Below are 27112 nucleotides of genomic sequence, written 5' to 3'. Positions count from 1 at the left end.
TATAACAATGATTGACAGGGAGCTAAGATGGAGGTTGCTCTCTCTATACTGACTGCCAGGTGTAATCGGCGGAGCTTATAACAATGACTGACAGGGAGCTAAGATGGAGGTGGCTCTCTCTATACTGACTGCCAGGTGTAATGGGCGGAGCTTATAACAATGACTGACAGGGAGCTAAGATGGCGGTGGCTCTCTCTATACTGACTGCAAGGTGTAAAGGGCGGAGCTTATAACAATGATTGACAGGGAGCTAAGATGGCGGTGGCTCTCTATACTGACTGCAAGGTGTAAAGGGCGGAGCTTATAACAATGATTGACAGGGAGCTAAGATGGCGGTGGCTCTCTCTATACTGACTGCAAGGTGTAAAGGGCGGAGCTTATAACAATGATTGACAGGGAGCTAAGATGGAGGTGGCTCTCTCTATACTGACTGCCAGGTGTAAAGGGCGGAGCTTATAACAATGATTGACAGGGAGCTAAGATTGAGGTGGCTCTCTCTATACTGACTGCCAGGTGTAATGGGCGGAGCTTATAACAATGATTGACAGGGAGCTAAGATGGAGGTGGCTCTCTCTATACTGACTGCCAGGTGTAATGGGCGGAGCTTATAACAATGATTGACAGGGAGCTAAGATGGAGGAGGCTCTCTCTATACTGACTGCCAGGTGTAAAGGGCGGAGCTTATAACAATGACTGACAGGGAGCTAAGATGGAGGTGGCTCTCTCTATACTGACTGCCAGGTGTAATGGGCGGAGCTTATAACAATGATTGACAGGGAGCTAAGATGGAGGTGGCTCTCTCTATACTGACTGCCAGGTGTAAAGGGCGGAGCTTATAACAATGATTGACAGGGAGCTAAGATGGAGGTGGCTCTCTCTATACTGACTGCCAGGTGTAAAGGGCGGAGCTTCTAACAATGACTGACAGGGAGCTAAGATGGAGGTGGCTCTCTCTATACTGACTGCCAGGTGTAAAGGGCGGAGCTTCTAACAATGACTGACAGGGAGCTAAGATGGAGGCGCCCAGTTACAGCATAAAGAGATGCAGATTAATAAATTATTTTTTGCACCTTACAAACACATATTTCTTAAAGGTCAGAATAAGTTAACAGAATATAAAAATCCTGAGAAGTGCTCGTTTTCTGTTAATGCTCTCTGTTCCCCATCACCCCTTGATCTCTCTGCCCGGTGAATGCTATGAGATTCGTGACCCAATGGGGTGAAACTTACGATATGGCGATGGCAGCCAGCGATCCCAGTGGTATACTAGTGGCAGGTTTCTTCAGATCTCCACTCATGTTAAAGCCGGCCATTACGCCTAAACATCAAAAGGAAATGCATGTTGGTTAAGCAGATGTTGTAATGGCTGTACATGGTTATCAGTAATAGCAACATATACGGATCTGCTTATTGACTAATAGCTTCCCAGTATTATGGGGTAACCAGAACCTGACCCCCACAGCATTACCTAGAACGAGCATCAAAGTGTGAGTTGTGGCGGAACCAACCTCGCCACTGAGAACTGGAGAAGCCTGGTTGCTAGCCTCCTGCCCTGCGACTATGGCCCTGGGGTGTATTAACCCTTTAAGAAGTGTATTTGGGCACAATGGATTTTTGTATGCTGTTCCTGGCCCTTTAAATACTTGGGAGCAGTGTTCCAACTTTTAAACTGCCATTTGCCACTGGGCATTGGAGAGGACTTATCGCTAGCCTCCTGCCCTGCGGCTATGGCCCTGGAATGTATTGCCCTTTAAGACTTACATTTGGGCATAATGGATTTTTGTATGCTGTTCCTGGCCCTTTAAATGCTTTGGAGCAGAGTTCTTCTTGACCCTCAATACGTAGCCTTGTCTCGTTATTGGAGGGAGCTGCTATATCACACTGGTGATTGCTATGCTCTGCATACTCCCTTGAGCTTTAATCACTTAGCTCTTTTGAGAGCTTGATCCTGTTACGCTCTCCTTGGAGGAGAGGTCTTCCCCACACGGTCCTGAATGCTGGAGGATCATTCCAGGGTGGACGGAAGACGGCGCGGCTCCAGTTAAGCTACGGCGGTTGTGGAGTCTGTGGTGGTTGTGGTGTCGTCTGCAGTGCTGGGAGTCCTCAGGAAGCGCTAGGAGCATCCGTCAACGGAATGTGTCAGTTACATTGGTGGCAGCGGTGGGATGACGTCCTAGTGCGAGGAGAAGCAGCTCAGAGACACTGGTATCGTATGAGAGGTTACTGAGGGCAACGCTAGCCACTGCGCAGCGTCCCTACCTACAGCAGCATGGAGCGAGCATGGATAGAACCCTGTGAAGAGCACCTCAACATGATACGTCGCTATGAGGGCGACGCTTACATTGAGGAGGTAAAGAGGCGGTTGGTCTGCTATGGCCCAGACCTTTCAAACAAGGTCGTCTCCCAAGTAATGCGTCAGTTGAGTGCGGAGAACAGTGCGGCAATGGCCTTTGAGCGAAAACTGTGGAGGTTGGGGATATGGACACCCAGTCTACAGCGGCAGTGCGAGTCCCAGGGAGCCGAAGGTGTCGTCCTTCCTCCCCGGCGGCAGTGTGAATCCCAGGGGGCCGAAGGTGTCGCCCTTCCCCCCCAGCAGCAGTGTGTCCTACAGGGAGCAGAGACAGTTGGTCTCTCTCTCCAGCAGCAGGACAATGTTATGGGAGTGGAGACAGGCGGTCTCCCTCTCCAGCGGCAGCCTGTGTTTCTCCCCAGCGGCAGCTTACCCTAACAAGGGGAGACACCAATCTCCCAGACGGCGCAGATGGGACCGTGGTCTCTGTGCCTGACCTACAGGGATGCTGGACAACCGGTCCAGATTCCCAACTACCCTCACCGGGAAAACAGGAGGAGGGGGTAAGTACGAATTCCCCTCCCCAGCTAACTCCTAACTTGGCCCCAGGGTTAACAGAGGAGATGTTAACCCCCACTGACTCCCATGTTCCCCTGGCTACTGAGCCGGACTATGTTCCCAGCACAACAGCAGAAGAGCTGGCAGCTGGGCAGAGCGCCGCTGGCCTCTGCCCTACCGACTTCCTTGTTACAGGACTGGCCTGCACTTCCTTCACCCCAGCAGAAGCGCTGGCATCAGGGCAGAGCGCCGCTGGCCTCTGCCCCTCAAGTCCCCACAGCGTGTTGCCCCATCACCACAGCGAAATACCCAGGTGCAGTAACTGTTTGTTGTGGGTGGGCTGCTCTTGCACTGGTTTATTGTGGGTTGGTGGATCGACTAACGGAGGCACTGACCGACAGAAGGTCAGGTGCCTGGTTAGTCTTCCCCCCCAAAGGGGAGATATGTGACAAACTGGAATGTATTGCCCTTCAAGACTTACATTTGGGCATAATGGATTTTTGTATGCTGTTCCTGGCCCTTTAAATGCTTTGGAGCAGGGTTACAACGTTTAAACTGGCACTTCGAATGCAGTTGAAGTGCCGAAGCCGTCGAACTGCCGAAGTCGTCGAAGTGGCCGTCATTCGACAAACGAACACGTGGCGGTGGCCGTTTTAACTTGTTCGAACGCGGTCAGCAGTGTGTGCAGCCAAATCTATGGAACTGTTTGCGGCTACCCAAATGCACGAACACCGCTGACCCGGACCTTCTTCGACACCGCGGCTGGAGACTAAGTCCCGTTCGAAGATTCGAACACTTGTTCAAATGGGACTTAGTCGTTTTCACGGTGTAAAATAGACCGACCGCACAGCCCAAATCCATGGAACTGTTTTGGGCATGAAAATGTGCCTGCGGTCAGTCAAAAGTGACTTATACCTATCTCCCGAACGGCTAGACGGATTCGTATGATTTTTGGGTATGTTTGTATTTGGAATGTGCTGATTAATAATATGTAACTGCTATTAATATTGGATGTATGGTTTTAGAGTTATGAAAGTTGGGTAAAAAGTATGTTTAAACTGTAGGTATAATTGGGTTACCTCTCAGGCTAAGGGGAGGGAATCTGTGGGATGTAACCATTGTGTGATTGGGTAATCTATAATTGTATGTGGGCGTCTCCCTTGCAGGGGAGAATCGCATAAAAGCAGAGTGTATGTCATTAAACCTCAGTTCTACTTTACCCTCAATTTGTAGTGCCGTCTCTTATTGGGGGAATTTGCTACAAGGGATTGCTATGCTTGTCATATTCCCTTGCTGAATCACTGCTAAGCTCTTGCCCTGCTTGTTCCTGGTCTGCTCTCTGGAGGAGTCTACGGTGGTTATGGTGTCTGCTGCAGTGCTTGGAGTCCTCAGGAAACGCTAGGAGCATCCTTCAACGGAGGTACCCAGTCGGGATGCCAGGCGATCCGTTACATGAGTTAATATGAATTTTATGATAGACCGATTTCTTTTAACCCATTCAGTGCCGATTGGATCATGTACGTACAATACGTACTAAAGTTGGGTGCTGTATAAGCCACACAAGTAAAGAATGACCAAAAGGGATGGTCTAGCACTCTCCAAATAGAATGTGTTATCATTTTATTTAATGTAAAGCAATAAGCACGCACAGCGACGTTTCAGCTCGAAAAAGGATCCAGTGTGCCATTGTGTGCTCCCGGCTGTGCACTAAGTAAACCAATAGTAGGTTATTTTTGGAGAGCGCAGCACCATTCTAGAATAAGGTAATGAAGATATGTAATTATTCTCAGGGCCGTCTTTAGCGCGGGGCAAACGGGGCAGCTGCCCCGGGCCCAGTTGCTCCTGGGGGGCCCCAGAGCAGCTGCCCCGTGGGCCCCGCGATTTGAGCAGCCCCCATGTACCCAGCGGTGCGGCTGCACAGAGCCGCACCGGCCCGCCAACTAAGGAGGCCCTCCGGGTGGCCCATGCACTAAGGGCCACCAGGTAAGCATGTTTGAGCAGGGGCCCGGTCGGGCGCTGTGACGCTTAAACAGCGCGACCGGGCCCCTTCCTGTACCGGCTGGGAGGAAGTGAGTGCCGCGCGTCACTTCCTCCCACCGGAGAGCACAGCCGCGCGGGAGGAGAATGGCCAGAGGAGAACTCCCATCTGCCTCAGCCTGCCACTGGACCCCAGGGAAACCACCCTCCAGGAAAAGGTAAGAACCTGGAGGGTGGCTAAATGTGTGTGTGTGTCAGTATGTTTGTATGTCAGTATGTCTGTGTGTGTGTATGTCTGTGTGTGTATGTCAGTATGTCTGTGTGTGTGTGTGTATGTCTGTGTGTGTGTGTATGTCAGTGTCTATGTGTGTGTGTGTATGTTAGTATGTTTGTGTGTGTGTCAGTATGTCTGTGTGTGTCAGTATGTCTGTGTGTGTGTGTGTCAGTATGTCTGTGTATGTCAGTGTCTGTGTGTGTATGTCAGTATGTCAGTATGTCTGTGTATGTCAGTGTCTGTGTGTGTATGTCAGTATGTCTGTGTGTGTGTGTGTCAGTATGTCTGTGTATGTCAGTGTCTGTGTGTGTATGTCAGTATGTCTGTGTGTGCGTGTGTCATTATGTCTGTGTATGTCAGTGTCTGTGTGTGTATGTCAGTATGTCTGTGTGTGTGTGTCAGTATATTTGTGTGTGTGTGTGTGTGTATGTCAGTGTGCGTGTGTGTCAGCATGCTTGTCGGTGTGTATGTTGTTATGCCTGTGTGTGTCAGTATCCCTGTGTGTGTGTCAGAATGTCTGTGTGTGTCAATACATCTGTCAGTGTATGTGTCTGTGTGTGTTTCAGTATATCTGTCAGTGTATGTGTCTGTGTGTGTTTGTATGTATGTGTGTGTGTCAGTATGTCTGAATGTATATAAGTATATATTTGTGTGTCAGTGTATGTGAGTCAGTATGTATCTGCGAATGTTTTAATATATCTTTCTGTGTGTGTATGTGTCAGAAGGTCTGTCAGTGTGATTGGGGGTTGGGCGTAATTGGGGCGGGCGGAAGGGGCAGGGCCTAGGGGGCCCAAGAAAATGCTTTGCCCAGGGTCCTATTCCTATTATAGACGGCCCTGATTATTCTAGTTCCTTCTGGTTTCTCGGTTAAAACTGTTTTATGGTGAAATGACAGAGGTTTATATTCTGTATTCCTTTAACAGCGGGCTAAATTGGCATTTTCCTTGCATAGATGGCATCAAACAGCCTCTCATTCCCAGCTTTCAGCCACTTGCTGGGCACTAATCCTTTTTACTAATCCAAAGATTTTTCACCATGGTAACGGGTGTAATCAGCTTTAATTTCAAGCCAGTGGCCATATGATGCAGATTATCACACGGAGTATTGACAGGTCTACAATCGATTCAGTCTGCAGCATACTGTAACACGTCAAGTGGTCCTTGATGGGTCCTAAACAATGCATAAAAATTAGGACCACACAGCTACCGCCATAAGGGAGTCACTGACGGGTCCTGACCCATGGATAGCTTAGGTCACACTTCTTCCAAGTCACAGTCTTTGTCTGGCCCCATAAGTCAGGTGTATGGAGAGGGTCTGTGTCCTGACCCAGAGATCACATTTACGGACAGGGTCATTGTCTGTCTGAGACAGTCCCTCTGCTAGCGCTGTGTATTAATACTGAGACGGTCCCTCTGCTAGCGCTGTGTATTAATACTGAGACGGTCCCTCTGCTAGCGCTGTGTATTAATACTGAGACGGTCACTCTGCTAGCGCTGTGTATTAATACTGAGACAGTCCCTCTGCTAGCGCTGTGTATTAATACTGAGACAGTCCCTCTGCTAGCGCTGTGTATTAATACTGAGACAGTCCCTCTGCTAGCGCTGTGTATTAATACTGAGACAGTCACTGTGCTAGCGCTGTGTATTAATACTGAGACAGTCCCTCTGCTAGCGCTGTGTATTAATACTGAGAAAGTCCTTCTGCTAGCGCTGTGTATTAATACTGAGACAGTCCCTCTGCTAGCGCTGTGTATTAATACGGAGACAGTCACTTTGCTAGCGCTGTGTATTAATACTGAGACAGTCACTGTGCTAGCGCTGTGTATTAATACTGAGACGGTCCCTCTGCTAGCGCTGTGTATTAATACTGAGACAGTCCCTCTGCTAGCGCTGTGTATTAATACTGAGACAGTCACTGTGCTAGCGCTGTGTATTAATACTGAGACAGTCACTCTGCTAGCGCTGTGTATTAATACTGAGACGGTCACTCTGCTAGCGCTGTGTATTAATACTGAGACAGTCACTGTGCTAGCGCTGTGTATTAATACTGAGACGGTCCCTCTGCTAGCGCGGTGTATTAATACTGAGACAGTCACTGTGCTAGCGCTGTGTATTAATACTGAGACAGTCACTCTGCTAGCGCTGTGTATTAATACTGAGACGGTCCCTCTGCTAGCGCTGTATATTAATACTGAGACAGTCCCTGTGCTAGCGCTGTGTATTAATACTGAGACAGTCACTGTGCTAGCGCTGTGTATTAATACTGAGACGGTCCCTCTGCTAGCGCTGTGTATTAATACTGAGACAGTCACTGTGCTAGCACTGTGTATTAATACTGAGACGGTCCCTCTGCTAGCGCTGTGTATTAATACTGAGACAGTCCTTCTGCTAGCGCTGTGTATTAATACTGAGACGGTCCCTCTGCTAGCGCTGTGTATTAATACTGAGACGGTCACTCTGCTAGCGCTGTGTATTAATACTGAGACGGTCACTGTGCTAAAGCTGTGTATTAATACTGAGACAGTCCCTCTGCTAGCGCTGTGTATTAATACTGAGACAGTCCCTCTGCTAGCGCTGTGTATTAATACTGAGACGGTCCCTCTGCTAGCGCTGTGTATTAATACTGAGACGGTCCCTGTGCTAGCGCTGTGTATTAATACTGAGACAGTCCCTGTGCTAGCGCTGTGTATTAATACTGAGACAGTCCCTCTGCTAGCGCTGTGTATTAATACTGAGACAGTCACCGTGCTAGCGCTGTGTATTAATACTGAGACAGTCACTCTGCTAGCGCTGTGTATTAATACTGAGACGGTCACTCTGCTAGCGCTGTGTATTAATACTGAGACGGTCCCTCTGCTAGCGCTGTGTATTAATACTGAGACGGTCCCTCTGCTAGCGCTGTGTATTAATACTGAGACGGTCACTCTGCTAGCGCTGTGTATTAATACTGAGACAGTCACTCTGCTAGCGCTGTGTATTAATACTGAGACGGTCACTCTGCTAGCGCTGTGTATTAATACTGAGACGGTCACTCTGCTGTATTATCCTACGACCCGCTGCCTGTCTTTGTGTGACAGCATGGCTTCCTAAACATAGAAACCAGACCAGCATGAAACTCGTCAGACAGCACTAAGAACAAAGAGGGAGGCAATTCAAACTATGAAGTGTGAATGTGTGTTAGAATTTCTATTTGTGTCTGCTTGTGAGTCTCTGTATCTATACACATAGGCTGTTGTGTAGTTTTGTGTAATATCTTCTCGCCCAGGGTCCCCAGTCACTGGCACGGCCGCTCACCATGGCTAAACAGGTCTTCACGGACTGGGATCCCAAGGAGCGGGGCTGAATTCCTTACCTGTGGCAGCTGGAAAGAAGACCCCAAATACAGTGAAGAAGCTTTCTCCGGGGGTGTAATCCGGGAATGTATTGTTAGACAGTAAATCCTCAGAATATCCAACGAAGCCATGTTCTGCGAGAGACAATACACTTATAAACGTCATTCAATGATTCAAACATTGCGCGTACCCCAATATCGCTAGCAGGTGCCGGTTGTAGTTATTATCTGCCGCAATATAAAGGAGCCTGCAGGGTATGAGGGGAGGTACGCTGATTATGTTTACACTGGGACAGCAAGCTGCAACCTGACTGATTATGATGGACATTCAGCTCTAATATAAATAATTAACAAGATTTTTTTTATTTATGGCAGATTAAGCTTTAGTGGACTATGTGAGTATCCGCTCACTGCTCAAGGTTTATACGGCAGGCGCAGAATGCAGCCAGACCTCGCCAGCGTGCGTCACCCACACTTTCCCCAAACACAGAATGCAATTCCTGTTTATTTAACAAAACGCCAAACGTGGAATGATAAACCCCCTCCCCCAAGCTCTGCCAAGGGCCACTGTCTGCCTCGTACAATGGGCTGGCTGGCAGGATGACAAACAAACGGGATTCTGGATGTCAAACTCGCCAACAATAAGGGGAGTCAACGGTTCTTATCTGAATAACAACAAAAATAACGGCCACCCCCACCCTCCGGGTCTATATGCGGACACAGAGCTGGGTGGAAGCTGATTAAAAGGATATATGGAAGGGGGGGGGATTAACCCATCCAGTGCCAAAAGCTGTTGTAAGACACCAGGTGGTTCGGTTTGCAATTAGGGGAAGGCTGGATATCAGACTTTTTCTTTAGATCTGGCCTTAGAAACTTTGCAGAGAACCCCAGATTATGGGAAACATACAGAACACGGCTGCATTAAAAAGTTTATATGAAGTTTGATGAAAGACATTTAATAATTCAATATTTACACAATCATTTTTGTTTAAACCGTCACTTCCCAGGACTCAATATTATGTTTACCGATCTCTGTATTTAACAAATATACATTTGCAGAGTTTGGGAAATAAAATTAACTGTAGAAATCCACTGCACTTTATCCTGTAACTGGGCGTCTCCATCTTAGCTCCCTGTCAGTCATTGTTATAAGCTCCGCCCTTTACACCTGGCAGTCAGTATAGAGAGAGCCACCTCCATCTTAGTTCCCTGTCAGTCATTGTTATAAGCTCCGCCCTTTACACCTGGCAGTCAGTATAGAGAGAGCCACCTCCATCTTAGCTCCCTGTCAATCATTGTTATAAGCCCCGCCCTTTACACCTGGCAGTCAGTATAGAGAGAGCCTCCTCCATCTTAGCTCCCAGTCAATCCTTGTTATAAGCTCTGCCCTTTACACCTGGCAGTCAATATAGAGAGAGCCACCTCCATCTTAGCTCCCTGTCAATCATTGTTATAAGCTCCGCCCTTTACACCTGGCAGTCAGTATAGAGAGAGCCACCTCCATCTTAGCTCCCTGTCAGTCATTGTTATAAGCTCCGCCCTTTACACCTGGCAGTCAGTATAGAGAGAGCCACCTCCATCTTAGCTCCCTGTCAATCATTGTTATAAGCCCCGCCCTTTACACCTGGCAGTCAGTATAGAGAGAGCCTCCTCCATCTTAGCTCCCAGTCAATCCTTGTTATAAGCTCTGCCCTTTACACCTGGCAGTCAGTATAGAGAGAGCAACCTCCATCTTAGCTCCCTGTCAGTCATTGTTATAAGCTCCGCCCTTTACACCTGGCAGTCAGTATAGAGAGAGCCACCTCCATCTTAGCTCCCTGTCAATCATTGTTAGAAGCTCCGCCCTTTACACCTGGCAGTCAGTATAGAGAGAGCCACCTCCATCTTAGCTCCCTGTCAGTCATTGTTATAAGCTCCGCCCTTTACACCTGGCAGTCAGTATAGAGAGCCACCTCCATCTTAGCTCCCTGTCAATCATTGTTATAAGCTCCGCCCTTTACACCTGGCAGTCAGTATAGAGAGAGCCACCTCCATCTTAGCTCCCTGTCAGTCATTGTTATAAGCTCCGCCTTTTACACCTGGCAGTCAGTATATAGAGAGCCACCTCCATCTTAGCTCCCTGTCAATCATTGTTATAAGCCCCGCCCTTTACACCTGGCAGTATAGAGAGAGCCACCTCCATCTTAGCTCCCTGTCAGTCATTGTTATAAGCTCTGCCCTTTACACCTGGCAGTCAGCATAGAGAGAGCCACCTCCATCTTAGCTCCCTGTCAATCATTGTTATAAGCTCCACCCTTTACACCTGGCAGTCAGTATAGAGAGAGCCACCTCCATCTTAGCTCCCTGTCAATCATTGTTATAAGCTCCGCCCTTTACACCTGGCAGTCAGTATAGAGAGAGCCACCTCCATCTTAGCTCCTTGTCAATCATTGTTATAAGCTCCGCCCTTTACACCTGGCAGTCAGTATAGAGAGAGCCTCCTCCATCTTAGCTCCCTGTCAGTCATTGTTATAAGCTCCGCTCTTTACACCTGGCAGTCAGTATAGTGAGAGCCGCCTCCATCTTAGCTCCCTGTCAATCATTGTTAAAAAGCTCCGCCCTTTACACCTGTCAGTCAGTATAGAGAGAGCCTCCTCCATCTTAGCTCCCTGTCAATCATTGTTATAAGCTCCGCCCTTTACACCTTGCAGTCAGTATAGAGAGAGCCACCTCCATCTTAGCTCCCTGTCAGTCATTGTTATAAGCTCCGCCCTTTACACCTGGCAGTCAGTATAGAGAGAGCCTCCTCCATCTTAGCTCCCTGTCAGTCATTGTTATAAGCTCCGCTCTTTACACCTGGCAGTCAGTATAGTGAGAGCCGCCTCCATCTTAGCTCCCTGTCAATCATTGTTAAAAAGCTCCGCCCTTTACACCTGTCAGTCAGTATAGAGAGAGCCTCCTCCATCTTAGCTCCCTGTCAATCATTGTTATAAGCTCCGCCCTTTACACCTTGCAGTCAGTATAGAGAGAGCCACCTCCATCTTAGCTCCCTGTCAGTCATTGTTATAAGCTCCGCCCTTTACACCTGGCAGTCAGTATAGAGAGAGCCGCCTCCATCGTAGCTCCCTGTCAATCATTGTTATAAGCTCCGCCCTTTACACCTGGCAGTCAGTATAGAGAGAGCCACCTCCATCTTAGCTCCCTGTCATTGTTATAAGCTCCGCCCCTTACACCTGGCAGTCAGTATAGAGAGAGCCACCTCCATCTTAGCTCCTTGTCAATCATTGTTATAAGCTCCGCCCTTTACACCTGGCAGTCAGTATAGAGAGAGCCACCTCCATCTTAGCTCCCTGTCAATCATTGTTATAAGCTCCGCCCTTTACACCTGGCAGTCAGTATAGAGAGAGCCGCCTCCATCTTAGCTCCCTGTCAATCATTGTTATAAGCTCCGCCCTTTACACCTGGCAGTCAGTATAGAGCCTCCTCCATTTTAGCTCCCTGTCAATCATTCTTATAAGCTCCGCCCTTTACACCTGGCAAGGGGGCAAGAAAAAATGAGGGCAACGCTATCAGTTGTAAATGTGCACACCAAGTGCTACATACAAGTTTATTAAAGGACAGAAAATACTAAAGTTTTGGGTTCTTCCTATAACCATGCCTCAGGCTAGTAAAGTGAAGGGGCCAGTATATCCCTCCTGGACGCCCCCTTCCATACGGACTGGGCAGCAGAGGGCACACTCTACCACTGATTACAGTCAATGTTTGTGCACTATTGACGGAGGTGAAGATTCTGGCAGGAGTTTAGAACGCGAGTTTGCACCCAGTCTTTATTGACATTTTACAGCCCAGACATGGTATTAAATAGATGCTGCTGCTGAATACCCTCCCATATCCCACAGGCCTGGCAGGGGCCCAGTTGGCGGCAGCGCCGGGCACTGTGAACCAATGATGTCATGCTGTGTGCTGTAATTCGAAAGAGCTGTATAAACGGCGTCTTGGCTCGCACGCCCGCTAGTCCGGCTAACATACAGTAGTGACTGTGGGAGGGTTTTACGGTCTCATATCCAGCCGGGACAGGAAGGATCCCGGGGCTGGGGACTAGTGACAAGCACATCCTTCCTCAGTTTGCTAAACAGGGCACACCCTACAGCGTAACCCCCGCAGTGCCAGACTGTTCCCAATATTCAGTTAACCCTTGTGGTGCAAGACTGCTTCCAATAGTCACACTGTAAACATTCAATCAGTTAACCCTCAACAGGAGAGAAAAAAGTTTACGATCCTGTTTACATGAAAAATGCAAGAAAATCTGATCTAACGTTGCTTAATATATTCACGTGCGGAGTCACGCACAGCGAGTGCGGAGTCAGGCAGAGCACAGCACAGAGAGTGCAGAGCACAGCACAGAGCCAGGCAGAGCACAGCACAGAGAGTGCAGAGCACAGCACAGAGCCAGGCAGAGCACAGCACAGAGAGTGCGGAGCCACGCACAGAGAGTGCGGAGCCACGCACAGAGAGTGCGGAGCCAGGCAGAGCACAGCACAGAGAGTGCGGAGCCAGGCAGAGCACAGCACAGAGAGTGCGGAGCCAGGCAGAGCACAGCACAGAGAGTGCGGAGCCAGGCAGAGCACAGCACAGAGAGTGCGGAGCCAGGCAGAGCACAGCACAGAGAGTGCGGAGCCAGGCAGAGCACAGCACAGAGAGTGCGGAGCCATGCAGAGCACAGTAAATTCAGAGCCATGCAGAGCACAGCAATCAGCTTGCGGGCCATGCAAAGCACAGACCATAGCAAAAAAGCAAAGCACAGAGAGTGCAAAGCAGAGTCATGCACAGAGGTTGCAGAGCGGAGCGCAGGAGATGCAGAGCACAGTGAGGGTATGCAGAGCCTAGTGCAGGGGCTGCAGCGCACAATTCGTGTATGCAGAGAGGAGCGCAGGATGTGCATAGGACAGAGAGAGCATGCAGAGCATAGCGCAGGAGATGCAGAGCACAGTGAGGGCATGCAGAGCATAGCACAGAATGTGCAGAGCACAGTGAGGGCATGCAGAGCATGGCGCAGGATGTGCAGAGAACAGTGAGGGCATGCAGAGCATAGCGCAGGATGTGCAGAGAACAGTGAGGGCATGCAGAGCATAGCGCAGTATGTGCAGAACACAGAGAGGGCATGCAGAGCATAGTGCAGAACACAGAGGGGGCTTGCAGAGCATAGCGCAGGATGTGCAGAGCACAGAGAGGGCATGCAGAGTATAGTGCAGGATGTGCAGAGCACAGAGAGGGCATGCAGAGTATAGTGCAGGATGTGCAGAGCACAGTGAGGGCATGCAGAGCATAGCGCAGAAGATGCAGAGCACAGTGAGGGCATGCAGAGCCTAGCGCAGGCTGTGCAGAGCCTAGTGCAGGCTGTGCAGTGACACAGTGAGGGCATGCAGAGCACAGCGCAGGAGATTCAGAGCACAGTGAGGGCATGCAGAGCACAGCGCAGAATGTGCAGAGCACAGTGAGGGCATGCAGAGCACAGCGCAGAATGTGCAGAGCACAGTGAGGGCATGCAGAGCACAGCGCAGGATGTGCAGAGCACAGTGAGGGCATGCAGAGCCTAGTGCAGGCTGTGCAGTGACAGTGAGGGCATGCAGAGCACAGCGCAGGAGATTCAGAGCACAGTGAGGGCATGCAGAGCACAGCGCAGAATGTGCAGAGCACAGTGAGGGCATGCAGAGCACAGCGCAGGAGATGCAGAGCACAGCGAGGGCATGCAGAGCACAGCGCAGGAGATGCAGAGCACAGCGAGGGCATGCAGAGCACAGCGCAGAATGTGCAGAGCACAGTGAGGGCATGCAGAGCACAGCGCAGGATGTGCAGAGCACAGTGAGGGCATGCAGGGCACAGCGCAGGATGTGCAGAGCACAGTGAGGGCATGCAGAGCACAGCGCAGGATGTGCAGAGCACAGTGAGGGCATGCAGAGCACAGTGAGGGCATGCAGAGCACAGGGCAGGATGTGCAGAGCAAAGTGAGGGCATGCAGAGCACAGTGAGGGCATGCAGAGCACAGCGCAGGATGTGCAGAGCACAGCGCAGGATGTGCAGAGCACAGCGAGGGCGTGCAGAGCACAGCGAGGGCATGCAGAGCACAGCGCAGGATGTGCAGAGCCCAGCGCAGGATGTGCAGAGCCCAGCGCAGGATGTGCAGAGCCCAGCGCAGGATGTGCAGAGCACAGTGAGAGCATGCAGAGCACAGTGAGAGCATGCAGAGCACAGCGCAGGATGTGCAGAGCACAGTGAGAGCATGCAGAGCACAGCGAGGGCATGTAGAGCACAGCGCAGGATGTGCAGAGCACAGTGAGAGCATGCAGAGCACAGTGAGAGCATGCAGAGCACAGTGAGAGCATGCAGAGCACAGTGAGAGCATGCAGAGCACAGTGAGAGCATGCAGAGCACAGCGCAGGATGTGCAGAGCAAGGTTCAGGGTACACACAGAGGTTGGAGATCAGATTTGTAGAAAGTATAAATAAATTCTCCTAATTTCTAATGATTTGTTTTTAATGTCAACAGGAAAGTGACACGTGGAGCCGCTCTTCCTGCTTTCACAAAGAATGTACAATCAACAGTGAAATAAAGGAAGAAATTCAGTCGAGGATTCATTACAGGACAGCGCTGCCATCGTGTGGCTGTGTTTAAAAAGCCAGATGGGGACCAACAAACTGCTGGGAAAAGGGGTTTGTGTGTCAGAATTTATAGTCTGCCAGGGTCCCCAGTAACTGCACTCTGGGTGGAATCTTGTCCAACAATTAGAAAATAAATCAAAACACCAGCAACATGAGATTCTAGCTCTAATGCCGCAATCTTCCCTTCCATCCCCTGCACTGTATCTGGTCTGAAAGCTGCGTGACCACCTGGGCAGGCGGATAGACCAACCTTACCTGGATCCAGGTGCGTAAATGAACCAATTACAAAATCCAAGGTGGACACAGCAAGCAGGAAAAGGAGCAGAAGCTGCAGGCGAATTATCCATTTGACTCCCGCTAGATTGATTCCCAGTAATCCCACAAGCACCGCCAGCGAGATCCCCCGCACTGCCCAGATATTATGCAGATGGAGCAGGTCCGAGATGGATTCGGCAAAACCGGTGATGTACATAGCGCCTGCAACACACTGAGAGGACATCATCGTTAGCAGCAGAGAAAAACCATGGAGGCCAGGGGAGATACAGGGACAAAGGTGAGACATATAGAGCGCACAGCCTGGGAGAGAGACAAGAGAGACGCAACACATACATGGTCCATGGAGAGAGAGAGAGCACACGCACACACACACGGTGCATGGAGAGGGAGCGATAGAGAGAGAGAGAGAGAGACACACACACACATGGTCCATGGAGAGAGAGAGAGAGAGAGAGAGAGTCAAGAGAGAGACACACACACGGTCCATAGAGAGAGAGAGAGAGAGAGAGAGAGACGAGAGAGACACACACGGTCCATAGAGAGAGAGAGTCAAGAGAGACACACACACACGGTCCATGGAGAGAGAGAGAGAGAGAGAGTCAAGAGAGAGACACACACGGTCCATAGAGAGAGAGTCGAGCGAAAGACACAAAAACACATGGTCCATGGAGAGAGGGAGAGAGAGCCGAGACAGACACACACAGTCCATGGAGAGAGAGACAGACAGACATAGATGGGCCACAGAGGATACAAGGAGATAGCCAGAGGGGCCAGGTAGTGAAGAGGTAAATTATTAAAAACATTTTATGAAATTATTCTACCAGTTAATAAATACAGAGAATGAATAGTGAGTAACTAATTCTATTGGTTATTAAAGGCCTTTCAATAGCTTTCTCCCCATAGATCCACAGATTGAGAGCCAGCAGGAGCTATGAATTCCCCTCTGGAAGGGGAGTCCAGGAGAGCACACTCAAGCTTAACCACAAAGCGTACACTCCAAGTTGGCTTTCACCAGGTGAGTGAATGGCCGCTAACACTGGGACGATGGGAGTCAATGCTGCTGAACCACTCATTGACAACGGTTTTGGCCCAAATTAGGCAAATTCTATTTTTCAAACGAGTGTGTGCAGCCCAAATATCTGTTCTGCATTGCTTTTTCAAAATACACCATCATTTAACCCTCCGAGAACCGCAGCTGTTTTCAACCTGTGTAGGGAATTCCTGAAAATGGAGACAGGATGTCACTTACCTGCCCAAATATATAGAGCAGACCAACCGTGCCCCCGACCTTGCCCCCCAGGACAGTGGAAATCATGGAGTAAACGCCACCATTACCGATGCTGCATCTCTCGCACACCCCAATGCCGGACAGCACGGTAACCAGTGCTACTAAAATAACGAAGGATACAAGGACCATTCCCAGGAGAACTCCAGTGTTACCCTAAAAGGGGGAAAATTCAAATGAAAGGTCCGTTACTGATAATGCCATATGCTGTCAGAGGATACTCTGAACCACTTGGTAGTCACCAGACAATGTCTGCCAGTGCTGTGAATAGGGTCTGCGGACATAGAGATCCATTCGTAGAGCTCGAGACCCTGAGAGAGTACAGCAAGCTCCCATGTTGGTATTTTAATTAATAGATATAAACACTTCATTTACCAAGCAGAATGTCAGCTTTTGAGACAAGACACATTAGATTAGGTCTTCTGTGGTTTAGACAAGATGTAAAATATTCTCACTGTAAATTAGAAAAGGCTACTCTGAGCATTGTAACCACACGGCGGGAGTATCAAACACGTAAACATCACATCCCATTCAATAAAATCAGAGGCTCCTGATTGGTGGAGTCTCTTCCTGGTTTCAGGAGAGTGGGGCTGCCTGCTGAGTGTCTGTGAGTGAGCAGTCACAGGTGTGATGACCCTTTACCAGCATAGAACAATCCGTTTACCGGATGAATAGGCATTTCATTCCTCCTTAAATTGCTATGACAGCACAGACGTCTTTATCCTTAAGACAAGCATTTCAATTATTTTACAGCAGGTCATGCATTACAATTGGGCTCACTAGCATCCTGGAGTGGCCCTTAAAATAAAAATCATGTAAGCTACATAAATCGACTGATTTCCTAATTAGAAGTAAAGAGACCCTGGTACAGCGCTGCAGGTGAAAGGCGCTGACAGTAAGGTATGTGGCTCGGATGGAATTTTTCTAACACATTCCTTACATGTAGTATTGTTTAGTTCAATGTAGATTCTTATTTTAGGAGTGTCCTTTTAAAATACAACTAAATAAATGATGGGTTGTAGCTGCATGCAAATAAACTGCTTCAGACTATTCTATGGGCCTGTAAAACTGCTATGTATCGCTGAAGGTAAGAATGCGTGCAGAGATCCATAGCCACCGCACAGAACATCCAAATTAACCTTTAACACCATTTTAAAAAAAAAGAAATAAAACCCAAGAGACAGACTCTGTATCATTGTACAGCGCGGCAGCATTCGCTAGCACTATGGAAACTAGAATGCTAGAATCCAGGACAGAAATGCAGCGTTACTGGCTGTTGTCTATAGCAGGGTGTTGCACACGGATTGTCCCCTATTATTTGAATTTCCAGGATTTTAGACACCCACCAATCCTGGTACATAGGTGGTACAGGGAACTAAACGGTCACCATCTGGGCGGATGGATGGATGGATGGATTGCTCTGCCTAGGAGTTGGAGCAGGGAGAGCTGGCATTGTTGTACTGGGTGGCGGGTGATGACCAGGTATGATGTTTACAAGTGATGCCAACATTTATCTATTGCCCGGATTTTGTTTTAAAGAAAATTGTTACAATGTTTCTGAAAATAGTTTAAAAACAGTAAACAGTTTGCGTCTCGCCCCATAGTGTTTTTGTACTTTTTTTTGTTGTTGTTTTTTTACTCTCCTGATTTTGTCATAAAAAAAAAAAGAAAAAAAGGAAAATAAGTGCTGTGTGGATAATATGTTGAAACAGAAAACTAATATTGAAGGAACATTCGATGCAATGAGACAGAATGGAAGTACACTGGCTGAGTCCGCATGGGAGGAAATATTTAATTAATTCTATTCTGATAAATAATAGAGCGTCCTTTCTATTAAATATCTGCAAATACTGTGCTCCACACGTTACATAGGAAGATGAATCATTGCTTCAGTAAATTACAATGTAAGAAATATATTCTGGATTATATCTAGATTTTTCTTTCTTCTTAGTGGTTTTGTAGCCAACACCGTAACATGACATCTAGTACTTACCACGAGCCATCCTGTCCGTAGAAATAAAACCACGCCAAATATATTAATCATACACGATGTAAAGACGCCATCCCAGGTACCGAACAGAACGGGCTCCCAAACAAACAGCTGGATCTTCCACCACGGCTGGGCCTGCGACTGGAGGACAGGAGGACAGAATGACACCGGGCACAGGAAAAAAAAATAAGACTGACAGCGAGAGGGACCAGGCAGCAAGAAAGACTAGCCGGGCAGAGAGAGGGAGAGAGAGACAGACTTACCAGGCAGCAAGAAAGACTGGCCGGGCAGAGAGAGGGAGAGAGAGACAGACTGACCAGGCAGCAAGAAAGAGTGGCCGGGCAGCGAGAGGGCGAGAGAGATACAGTCTGACCGGGCAGCAAGAGGGAGAGAGAGAGAGAGAGAGAGAGAGAGAGAGACAGTCTGACCGGGCAGCAAGAGGGAGAGAGACAGTCTGACCAGGCAGCGAGAGAGAGAGAGAGAGAGAGACAGTCTGACCGGCCAGCGAGAGGGAGAGAGAGACAGACTGACCAGGCAGCGAGAGGGAGAGAGAGACAGACTGACCAGGCAGCGAGAGGGAGAGAGAGACAGACTGACCAGGCAGCGAGAGGGAGAGAGAGACAGACTGACCAGGCAGCGAGAGGGAGAGAGACCATCTGTGGCGGTCTGCCAACGTATCACCGCCACGGATACCCTTTTGCCCAATACAGGAACCCAAATAATCCACAAGGTAAAATAGCACCAAGCTGTGAATGTAGATAGATTTTACATAGGAAACTGCACTTGAGCAACAAACCAGGGCAAATGTGAAAGACACAGCAATATTTATAGATAACCCCTGTATGTGGTACGCAATGCGTGGTCTAGCTCTTTACCTGTGCATCCTCGTGAAATAAATCTTTCATGCTTTCAGTGCCCGACACGCTCCCATTGGTTGACATGAAGTTGTCCTTCCCCATCAGATCTCCCAGAGGGCAGCCAGACAGAGAGTCACCCTTTACTGAGTCCTTACATACACAGGTCCATGTGGAACAGCAAGCCTCCTCTGTGTCATATCTCTGAAACAAAGTAACAAGCAGTGAATGAGCCACGTAGTTATGGTGCAGCCAGTCCACGTACTTGGACTTAAAGGGATTCTCTATGAATACCTACCACTCCAAGCACCAAATTGACTATCGTGCATTGTTGTGGTTGTGGTTCCAGGAGGGCACTGTGGTGGTTCCAGGAGGGCACTGTTGTGTTTGTGGTACCAGGCGTGCACAGGTGCCATCCTAGTGTCACCTGGCGTACACAGCTATAAACCCCATTTCCAGTCTTCTCCTGCAGGAGAATCTGATTGGCTCTACAGAGCCATGATGTACTGAGCTGATTGGCCGAACGTGTCAGCGGTGCACGAAAACCAATGAGCACAGTCTTGGATCGCCATGCTTTTACAGTGACATCCAGCTTTTCTTTCTTCAAGACTAGAACCAGTGTGGGCACCAAGGGGACCCATTACAAAAACTGACACTCCTGGCACCATAACAACTACAGCAGTATGTAATGTATCATGTAGTTCATTTTTTACTACAAACATGGATGTTGGGGAAAGTGCAGAAAACAAAGTGGTAAACCGCGCCACACGATAAAAAACAGTATAAACAAAATTGTACATACATACAAGTAGTCCCAGTATTGAGGTAGTAAATGTAAACCTTAAAGGATAAAAATAGAAATAATAGTGCAATATGCCAATGTAAAGTGATACAATAGTGCTATAATATAAAGAACCAGTAGAAGGACCAACTCACACTTTACAGAGCTGCTAAGAGCTCTGCTGATTAGCGCCTGGACGGTATGATCCCCGTCTAAGGATATGGTGGTGGTAACTGGTATCCAAGGCTCCACAGACGTGTATAAAATAGAAACACAGAGAAAATCCAATAGTGTAATATGTATAAATATTGGAATATAAAACAAGGGGTAAATACCCTACTTACAATTTCCAGAGCACTAAACCTGCTCTGGTGGTGAGTGCTTGTGGTGGTATAATCCCCACCAAGGGATATAAGCAGGATCCAAAGTGCACAGGAATGAGAGGTAGATCAGAAAGCTGGAAACAAACTGCAACTTTATTGTAAAATAAAATAAAAAACCTTTGTATATAAAATCTTCAGTAAAAATATAATGTCCAAAATTCAAAGTCCAGACTTCTTGATCCACTTTACGCGTTTCGCCCGAATAGGGGCTTCTTCAGAAGTGTAGATAGTGGGGAATGGCAGTTCCGTCCTTATATAGGGCATCTGTCTTGTAATCCCAGTGTGTGCACTCTTCCTGTTTCCGGCCGGTCGCATGCGCCAACCGGAAGTGACGTAACGCAATCTGCAGGGGCTGATGGGACGTGTAGTCCTAATGTTGTTGCTAATGCCGGTAGTCGCGTGCGTCGCCCGGAAATGACGTCACGCGACTAGCGGTGCATTGTGGGGGGAGTAGTTTTAAACACTACCCTTAACAGCATCCTCAAACAAATGAGAAAAAGAGCAATTACATATATATTAAAGTTTACAGAGAGCTGTTCAATCTTAATTTGTTTACATGACTGCATATATAGTGAAGTATATAAGTTGATCATATAGTGGTCAGGGAATTCTGAATGAACGGGTATTTAAAGGGCCAGTAAATATTGTCACAGAAATATACACTTATACATATAGTGATCTGGATTATATAGATATATAGCAGATTATTAGAGGGCCAATGTATGAGGCCATAGAGGTATACACTTAAACATATAGTAATCAGGATATCATACATGCATAGCAGATTCTTAAAGGGCCAGTATATATGGCCATAGAGGTATATATTAAAAACTGTGAACAGTGGAAAATTTTTTAATTTTTAATATATACCTCTATGGCCATATATACTGGCCCTTTAAGAATCTGCTATGCATGTATGATATCCTGATTACTATATGTTTAAGTGTATACCTCTATGGCCTCATACATTGGCCCTCTAATAATCTGCTATATATCTATATAATCCAGATCACTATATGTATAAGTGTATATTTCTGTGACAATATTTACTGGCCCTTTAAATACCCGTTCATTCAGAATTCCCTGACCACTATATGATCAACTTATATACTTCACTATATATGCAGTCATGTAAACAAATTAAGATTGAACAGCTCTCTGTAAACTTTAATATATATGTAATTGCTCTTTTTCTCATTTGTTTGAGGATGCTGTTAAGGGTAGTGTTTAAAACTACTCCCCCCACAATGCACCGCTAGTCGCGTGACGTCATTTCCGGGCGACGCACGCGACTACCGGCATTAGCAACAACATTAGGACTACACGTCCCATCAGCCCCTGCAGATTGCGTTACGTCACTTCCGGTTGGCGCATGCGACCGGCCGGAAACAGGAAGAGTGCACACACTGGGATTACAAGACAGATGCCCTATATAAGGACGGAACTGCCATTCCCCACTATCTACACTTCTGAAGAAGCCCCTATTCGGGCGAAACGCGTAAAGTGGATCAAGAAGTCTGGACTTTGAATTTTGGACATTATATTTTTACTGAAGATTTTATATACAAAGGTTTTTTATTTTATTTTACAATAAAGTTGCAGTTTGTTTCCAGCTTTCTGATCTACCTCTCATTCCTGTGCACTTTGGATCCTGCTTATATCCCTTGGTGGGGATTATACCACCACAAGCACTCACCACCAGAGCAGGTTTAGTGCTCTGGAAATTGTAAGTAGGGTATTTACCCCTTGTTTTATATTCCAATATTTTTACATATTACACTATTGGATTTTCTCTGTGTTTCTATTTTATACACGTCTGTGGAGCCTTGGATACCAGTTACCACCACCATATCCTTAGACGGGGATCATACCGTCCAGGCGCTAATCAGCAGAGCTCTTAGCAGCTCTGTAAAGTGTGAGTTGGTCCTTCTACTGGTTCTTTATATTATAGCACTATTGTATCACTTTACATTGGCATATTGCACTATTATTTCTATTTTTATCCTTTAAGGTTTACATTTACTACCTCAATACTGGGACTACTTGTATGTATGTACAATTTTGTTTATACTGTTTTTTATCGTGTGGCGCGGTTTACCACTTTGTTTTCTGCACTTTCTGGGTAATAGCAGGTATTGGGAAGTCCTGCTGGTTTACTGCTGCCGTCCATCCATACATTCTAGAGAGCGCCTACACCTGTGTTGTTTCTATGGATGTTGGGGAGACTAGTTTTGCCAACTAGTGTCCATAGACTACATCTGATGTGGCCTCCTGTTCTACATGGCGTGGCTCACTTCCTCCACGTTAATCACGTTTATAAAACATCACAAATCCCGTGTCAGAGTCGGAGACACACAATACAGGATTATCTCTAATCCCAGCATTTCTAAGCCGTGCTCTAATAATGGTATCATTTTACAGCATTAATTTATTACTCCCAATTATCAGGGATTTATCTGTCCTGCAGGCACTGCCCGCTTAGCAAATGGGATTTACGCAATATTTACCCTCCTCATCTTACCAGCCCTGGGAGCCTCAGCAGCTGCATCGAGTATACAAGTTATCCACCGACGTGGGACTTGCTGGGAACTCAAAGTGGTTTTCAAGTTTTAGACCAAAATAATCAAACTGGGAAAATTCTCCAAGTTGGCTAAACTTAAAGTTCATCTATTTTGTCTATAATTTTGTAATTCACTTTGAGTTCCTAACAATTCAGGCTTTGATTAAAGGAACCCTTCAAATACCATAATCACCACGGCCCTCAGTAGTGGCTATGGTGACAGGTGTGCCCTGGTTGCGTCTTGTTTTAGAACGTTCTGACAAATTACCTGGGTCCCTCGGTCATTCATGCTACGTCTAGTCTACTCATGCAGAAGAGCTAAGCGCAGCCGATCACGGACTGCTCTCGTTGGAGGACATTGCTTCGCTGACGCTCTCTGCCAATGAATGCGGTCTCAGAGTCCTGTCACCAGTGGTGAGACCCAGGTGATTTGTCAATCCATATTAAATCAATTTGACAAATTATGCAGTGACGATACCAGGGCACTATTGACACCATAACCACAACAGCAAGCTGTTTAAGGAATAATCCAGCTATGAGGCTAAAGTGGGAAATGGCAAATGACAAGTGAGGATTTTAGGGAGATAAAATATTTATAAAATTTGACTATTTTTGTAATAAAAGCCTAGATTTAATATTTTTGGATAAACTTTTACAATGTTAAAAAGTATTTTAAAATATGTTTATATATGAAATATATGAAATATATGAAATTTTGAGAAAAAAAAACACAACAACAACTCATTTTAAAAGCTTATCCAAAAATATTAAAATTAAGATCCACGTTGAGTACCTGGAATTCCGGGTGTGCAGACAGTAATGGCAGCCAGTTTGGTTTATCTGCGTTATTCTCCGTACGATTTTACTGGTTACACAGGTCGAACCTCGCAGGAAAAGTGTAGAATCCCAGCAGATGGGAGATCTCACCAGTTAGTCACACTTGCCGCAGTGCCTAAATTGAAAGCATACAGAATAGACGTGGCAGACTGATTTTATTTCACCTACTTACAATATCTTTACTCCTTCAAGTCAGCTCCCTACACACCCTTTGAGTGCCTGGTCTATTCTTTATGTCTGTAAGTCCAGGTAGGTACCAACATCTGTAAGTATGAAACATTAATATACGCCATTAGGGCACAAATACAATGAAAAGCTCTGTAAAGGGAGACATTATATTATCTCTGACATGACACTGTCCCTTTAAATACACTAATAACATCATATGACACACTGTCCCTTTAAATACACTAATAACATCATATGACACACTGTCCCTTTAAATACACTAATAACATCATATGACATGGATTACCGAACTTTAAAAGAAAATAAGAAAGTTCACTAAAACTGGGATTATGAACAATCCCTTATAGAAACACCCCAAAATTAAACTCTCTGCTGTGTAGCTCAGATTCTGTTGCAGTATACAATTCTCCCCCCTCTATAGGTGACCCCAATTAATCCACGGGGACCATGAGGTAACCCCCAATTAATCCACGGGGACCATGAGGTAACCCCCAATTAATCCACGGGGACCATGAGGTAACCCCCAATTAATCCACGGGGACCATGAGGTAACCCCCAATTAATCCACGGGGACCATGAGGTAACCCCCAATTAATCCACGGGGACCATGAGGTAACCCCCAATTAATCCACGGGGACCATGAGGTAACCCCCAATTAATCCACGGGGACCATGAGGTAACCCCCAATTAATCCACGGGGACCATGAGGTAACCCCCAATTAATCCACGGGGACCATGAGGTAACCCCCAATTAATCCACGGGGACCATGAGGTAACCCCCAATTAATCCACGGGGACCATGAGGTAACCCCCAATTAATCCACGGGGACCATGAGGTAACCCCCAATTAATCCACGGGGACCATGAGGTAACCTCCAATTAATCCACAGGGACCATTAGGTAACCCCCAATTAATCCACGAGGTCCATGAGGTAACCCCCAATTAATCCACGGGGACCATGAGGTAACCCCCAATTAATCCACGGGGACCATGAGGTAACCCCCAATTAATCCACGGGGACCATGAGGTAACCCCCAATTAATCCACGGGGACCATGAGGTAACCCCCAATTAATCCACGAGGTCCATGAGGTAACCCCCAATTAATCCACGGGGACCATGAGGTAACCCCCAATTAATCCACGGGGACCATGAGGTAACCCCCAATTAATCCACGGGGACCATGAGGTAACCCCCAATTAATCCACGGGGACCATGAGGTAACCCCCAATTAATCCACGGGGACCATGAGGTAACCCCCAATTAATCCACAGGTACCATGAGGTAACCCCCAATTAATCCACGGGGACCATGAGGTAACCCCCAATTAATCCACGGGGACCATGAGGTAACCCCCAATTAATCCACGGGGACCATGAGGTAACCCCCAATTAATCCACGGGGACCATGAGGTGACCCCAATTAATCCACGAGGTCCATGAGGTAACCCCCAATTAATCCACGGGGACCATGAGGTAACCCCCAATTAATCCACGAGGTCCATGAGGTAACCCCCAATTAATCCAAGGGGACCATGAGGTAACCCCCACTTAATCCACGAGGTAACCCCCAATTAATCCACGGGGACCATGAGGTAACCCCCACTTAATCCACGAGGTCCATGAGGTAACCCCAATAAAACCACAGGCACCATGAGGTGACCACAATTAAAACATGCTATTCTGTAAGTGGTGCTGTAGATATGGACCCTGGATCCGTTCAGTACCTACCTCTAGTTAGAGCCAGTGTCAGAGACAGGTGCACAGTCTGCAAATGGCAAAATCCCAAGTCTTTCTTGTTTTAACGCCACGTCCATTCCTCGGAAGGAAACCTGTATTTCACTCCTGTGAACGCTTCGCTATTAACCCTGTACAGAACAGAGGCTGCAAGTTAGTTGGAAATACCAGAAAAACCGGTCGGACGGCCTTAGTGTGTGACATATTGAGGAAAAACAAATATTGAGTCTGGAGGACATGTAAATATCGTAAGGGAATACGCAAAGATTGGGAGCTTTCAGGATCTCCTGACACCTGGCCTGGAAATCACTGGATCTCCCCTGAAAACCTGCGCTACTGCCGCAGCCATAGCTTCAGGGTCACACTCCTCAGCTGGAATACTTATTACTGACATTTATAAAGCGCCAACATATTCCGCAGCGCTGACTACAAGATATAATTTCAAAAATCCTGGAACTTTGACAAACACCAACATGCAGGATAATAATAATAATAATATAATATAATAATAATATAATATAATAATTATAATATAATAATAAGATGTGTATTCCAGACACAGCACGGTGTGAGCTGAGCCTGGGGGGAGCAATGCTATATAGAGAGCTAGCTCTGTGGCCAAGCTCCTGCTGGAGCTCACCTCGGGCAGCAGGTGACATTCCCGGCACGGTAAGAGTTATGGCCGGGTCACGTGATGCAGCTGCCGCCCAGCCGGTGCTTCCTGTGTTCCCGGATCTGCCCTCACCCTGGCAGCCATCACTGACTGCAACTCCCATCATCCCCAGCAGGGAGTGTGCAGGGCGGCCTCCTCGGGCCCCGGGGCTGTCAGACTGCATTCCTGCCTGAGCCCACTCATTACTCCCACTCAGAGTTAATTACAGTCTGTCAGCAATCAGGATAAACCAGACCCAAAAACCTGTAAATCTACCCCATTCCAGGCTCAGCCACCAGACCCAAAAACCTGTAAATCTACCCCATTCCAGGCTCAGCCACCTGGGGCTCATTCACTAAACTGCGAAATGGCGACATTCAGTCTTATCCGGCACGCTAATCGGAGCAGTAATAAATCAATATGGGACGCTGTAATAAATCAATATGGGATGCAGTAATAAATCAATATGATACGCTGTAATAAATCAATATGATACGCTGTA

The 27112-nt window shown here is 47.4% G+C and overlaps 1 protein-coding gene across 2 annotated transcripts in view; it reads right to left on the bottom strand.

The window, feature by feature from the left end:
- The window catches only part of SLC12A8 (solute carrier family 12 member 8), a 39377-nt gene extending 12764 nt beyond the window's left edge, over positions 1-26613 (bottom strand). The window contains exons 1-9 of one of the 2 annotated variants that reach the window (XM_063429168.1): positions 26599-26613; positions 25953-26089; positions 24198-24296; positions 19494-19676; positions 18622-18759; positions 16593-16784; positions 15323-15554; positions 8451-8564; positions 1231-1318 (exon numbers count right to left, since the gene is read on the bottom strand). In XM_063429168.1, the coding sequence (XP_063285238.1) occupies positions 1231-1318; positions 8451-8564; positions 15323-15554; positions 16593-16784; positions 18622-18759; positions 19494-19577 (848 nt within the window). In that variant the 5' untranslated portion in view covers positions 19578-19676; positions 24198-24296; positions 25953-26089; positions 26599-26613. Of the gene's footprint in view, positions 1-1230; positions 1319-8450; positions 8565-15322; positions 15555-16592; positions 16785-18621; positions 18760-19493; positions 19677-24197; positions 24297-25952; positions 26092-26598 lie in introns of those variants that run through there. The other variant, XM_063429167.1, reaches the window with a different exon arrangement.
- Between the last annotated feature and the right edge of the window lie 499 nt (positions 26614-27112).

Source organism: Pelobates fuscus, chromosome 8, assembly GCF_036172605.1.
Source record: "Pelobates fuscus isolate aPelFus1 chromosome 8, aPelFus1.pri, whole genome shotgun sequence".
Taxonomy (NCBI): domain Eukaryota; kingdom Metazoa; phylum Chordata; class Amphibia; order Anura; family Pelobatidae; genus Pelobates; species Pelobates fuscus.
The sequence above is the reverse complement of the archived record's forward strand: the minus strand, read 5'-3'. Positions and strand labels throughout refer to the sequence as shown.